Source organism: Populus euphratica, unplaced genomic scaffold (assembly GCF_000495115.2).
Source record: "Populus euphratica unplaced genomic scaffold, PopEup_1.0 scaffold854.1, whole genome shotgun sequence".
In the NCBI taxonomy this organism is placed as follows: domain Eukaryota; kingdom Viridiplantae; phylum Streptophyta; class Magnoliopsida; order Malpighiales; family Salicaceae; genus Populus; species Populus euphratica.
In genome coordinates this window covers 94,223-97,390 of record NW_011500718.1, presented here as the reverse complement: position 1 = coordinate 97,390, position 3,168 = coordinate 94,223, and the positions used below count along the sequence as shown (strand labels likewise).

Sequence of the window (3,168 nt, the reverse complement as noted above, 5' to 3'; positions counted from 1 at the left end):
AAACAAAAGACAAATTCTAATTTAACGGACTACAAGTCTGTAACTGTGTAGCCGCCACAACCCAAAGGTCTCCGTTTCCTGTCATCTCAACTTGCTTATTAGGTTTTTCTCGCAACCTCAGAACACAACCACCACCGCCATCTCCTCCACCCGAGGCAGCATACGGAGCTAAAGATTCCCAAGCCCTCTTTCACATGGATAACAGACAAGACATTTTGGGGAATAACAGTCCCGAAGTAATACGCTGGCTTTGTAACCTATCAGAATCTGAGCTTGTAAGTTAAACAGAGTTTTCTCTTTTATTTCCTTCTACTTCTTCTTCTTATGATTCTTGATGAACTAAATAGTTTATTTTTTTAATTTGTGTTTGAAGGATATGCTAATTGGGTTAAAATCACTAATTCTCCATCGCGCCAAAGTACTCGGTCATGAAGAACTCGCCAAGAATTTCGATTTGCCCACGCTTCGAGCCATCGGTATCTTTTTCTGTTCTCTCTCTCCCTCCCCCCTCTTTAATTGTCATTTAATTCTTAACGATTGTAAATAGATATGGAGTTAGAGTGAAATGTTGAAACTTTTAATTCGGAGCCTGTTCCTCGTCATGTATATATATGTATGTATGTATGTATGTATGTATAAATATGCCTGTTGTGATTGTTGCATTTCAATCGTGTGTGCAATACATGCATTGCCCGTGGTTGTTTCGTATTAGGTTGTCCTTTTGTTCTCTCCTTATTGAAATTGGATTGATTTGGTCTCCAGGATTCTTCATATTAGGGCTTGTCCTCTTTTTGACTTGTTCTTAATGGTGAATGACATTGGAACTGTAGTAAAGTGTTGTAGGATTAATTTGGTAGCCACATTGTTATCTTATGCGGAATTTGCTTTTGCAGTGATATACCAAACACAAATATGACCTCTACTGCATGCTCTAAATCGTGGACTTGTAGTTGAGAATCCACTGAGTCTTCTAGGCCTTTAAGGATCATAGAGTGCTTGTCTCTGTAAGCTTGTGACTGCAAACATGATGTCCAGATTCCAATAAAACTTGATCTCTCTGCTTTATTTTAGGTGTTTGATATGATTAAGAATGAAGGGTAATTGAGCATGATAAAAAATGGTCATTGTGTGGAGCAGTGATAAATTTTTCAGGCTGCCAAGCAACTGCACTGTTCAAATCCTGAAACTGTAATTGTGGCATGCTCTGGATCATTTGTTTGAATCCTTCTTTGGCAGCTCCAACAATAAAAGATGTCCTTACATGCAGAATATTATAACAGAATGTCTGCATCCTTTCACTGGTTGAATGTAGCTTCCTTCCTTGTAGAATTGAATTAATTCTGTGAAGTTCTCAACTCTTGTAGTGGCTAAGAAAGTCTTGTATTTTATCTGAGATACATCCAGGGCTCCTTTTGATGGAATATCTGAAAGGAAAGTTTAAAGATTTATCACACGTTCAAGGCTTGACTAAGCTTGTCGTATTCCCTGAGTGTTGCAATCTATTAAAAGGTAATCCTGGGGAAGATTCCAGCATGGAAGAGCTGAAGGCTTGTATTGGTATTGATGAAAGAAAGAGACCAACTGAAAGGTATGAAGAATCTCAGAGTGCAGTTGTTAATGAATTTCTGTTAAGTTATGATATATGTTTTATATGGGTGTTTGGACCTTACTGATAATTCTGGAACTATTGTTAAGTAGTATCTGATATTTGTTGAAGTATTGATGTTCTTTCTGTCGTTCTTGATGCCTTTTTCCCTGCCACTGCAAGAACTTCCATCCAAAACTACATCTAGTGACTGATCAGCATCTGGTTCAATTTGTATTCTGCTCATAAGCTTAGAGACAATGCTTGAGGAGTTATGTACTCACTGAGAGCTATTCTCGTTTTTTATTTCTTCTTAGTGAACTGATAATGGTTCCAGCAGATTTGAAGTTAAAATTAGAAGTGAAGTTTGCATTTCTTTGGCAAACTATGGTTTTTTTGCAGCCCTGTTATCGCTTCCTTTACAATCAAATTCTACGTCCTTGAAAACATATCCAACCACGACCATACAAGCTATATGATAATTATCACTTAATGTTTCTAGATTGCCAAATCCATCCTGGGCAAGGATTAGTTTCCTGCCTGTTGAATATGTGAAAAGGCTTTTCTGGATACCAGTTCATATAATTGGTGAACTGATTGCTTTCTGGTTCCTTGCTGTAATTTGTTGTTACTAACTCAATGGCAGCAATAATGCTCTACTGTCTGCTCGTCATTTCTGATACATCTACTAATCTCCCTGTTAATCCATTTGTTTGTAGACCAGGTGAAGAGGCAACCAAACAGAAGAAACAGAGATTATGACTTTGTGTCAGCCTATTGAAGGCAATCACAGTTGGCAAACTGCACTTCACCAATTTCTCAGAGGAAGGCAGCCGTTTTTGCTGAGGCTGGCTTCGAAGGTGTAAAACTGTATCATATATTTTTGCCACAAGCTAGTCTTCCTACCCTCCAGTTTGGAGCCTGTATGCAAACTTGGAAATATCTATACCTAAAGCAGTCAAAAGAGTCATATGTATTTCCTAGAGATTGTTGTTTATTGATATGTTGATCAGCCCAATTTTGAAATCCAATCTTCTACCTGCTTCTTGTTTTCAAGCCAAAATACTTTTTTTTACAAGTCATTTGTCCGAGATTCCTGGCGCAACGAAGCTTTCAGGTACCGTTGATCTGAGATGTGATTCTATTGGATTATAAGCCACATATAGGCAAGTATAGAACATTTGGCTGAAAGCGAACGCATACACGACAGAAATGCCAAATAACCAGGGAAGTCCTGAACTAGCTCAAAGCTGCTGGCTTCTACAGGGTAAGCCAACTGGGGTCCTAAGTTGTGGTGTGAAAAGAGACAAGGGGAAGAGTTTTTCATTTTAAGCATGCTATAGAAGTATAAATCAATATGCATGCCATTCTTGAGCTGCATGTCTTGATGAGCTGAAATTTCATGATGGGATTCATGGGATTCTTGGGGTGGGAGGGGACAGGGGTGGGGATGTGATGGAAGAAACCACTGAAATAGATCAAACAGCCTTTTTGAGGATGTGGGCTTTAGTCATTTCCCCACTCCTCCCGTTGTGGCCACAGCATGATTTTCATGGCGGTCGTGCTTGTTTCTTTGTACCTCC

General features: G+C 39.0%; 1 protein-coding gene across 1 annotated transcript; it reads left to right on the top strand.

The window, feature by feature from the left end:
* The first annotated feature begins 42 nt into the window (after nt 1–42).
* On the top strand, nt 43–2,616 carry LOC105116121 (uncharacterized). The gene is made up of 4 exons (XM_011013326.1): nt 43–275; nt 374–476; nt 1,405–1,588; nt 2,305–2,616. Exons 1-4 carry the CDS (start codon nt 195–197, stop codon nt 2,345–2,347), a joined length of 411 nt encoding a protein of 136 aa, XP_011011628.1. The 5' UTR covers nt 43–194; the 3' UTR covers nt 2,348–2,616.
* Nucleotides 2,617–3,168: the final 552 nt, after the last annotated feature.

What these genes read in the sequence shown, in the direction of transcription:
- LOC105116121 (XM_011013326.1), top strand. Translation starts at nt 195, where the DNA reads ATGGATAACAGACAAGACATTTTGGGGAATAACAGTCCCGAAGTAATA. An exon ending in ACCTATCAGAATCTGAGCTT is followed by an intron (nt 276 to 373) that starts GTAAGTTAAACA and finishes TTGTGTTTGAAG; the next exon opens with GATATGCTAATTGGGTTAAA. An exon ending in GCCCACGCTTCGAGCCATCG is followed by an intron (nt 477 to 1,404) that starts GTATCTTTTTCT and finishes AGATACATCCAG; the next exon opens with GGCTCCTTTTGATGGAATAT.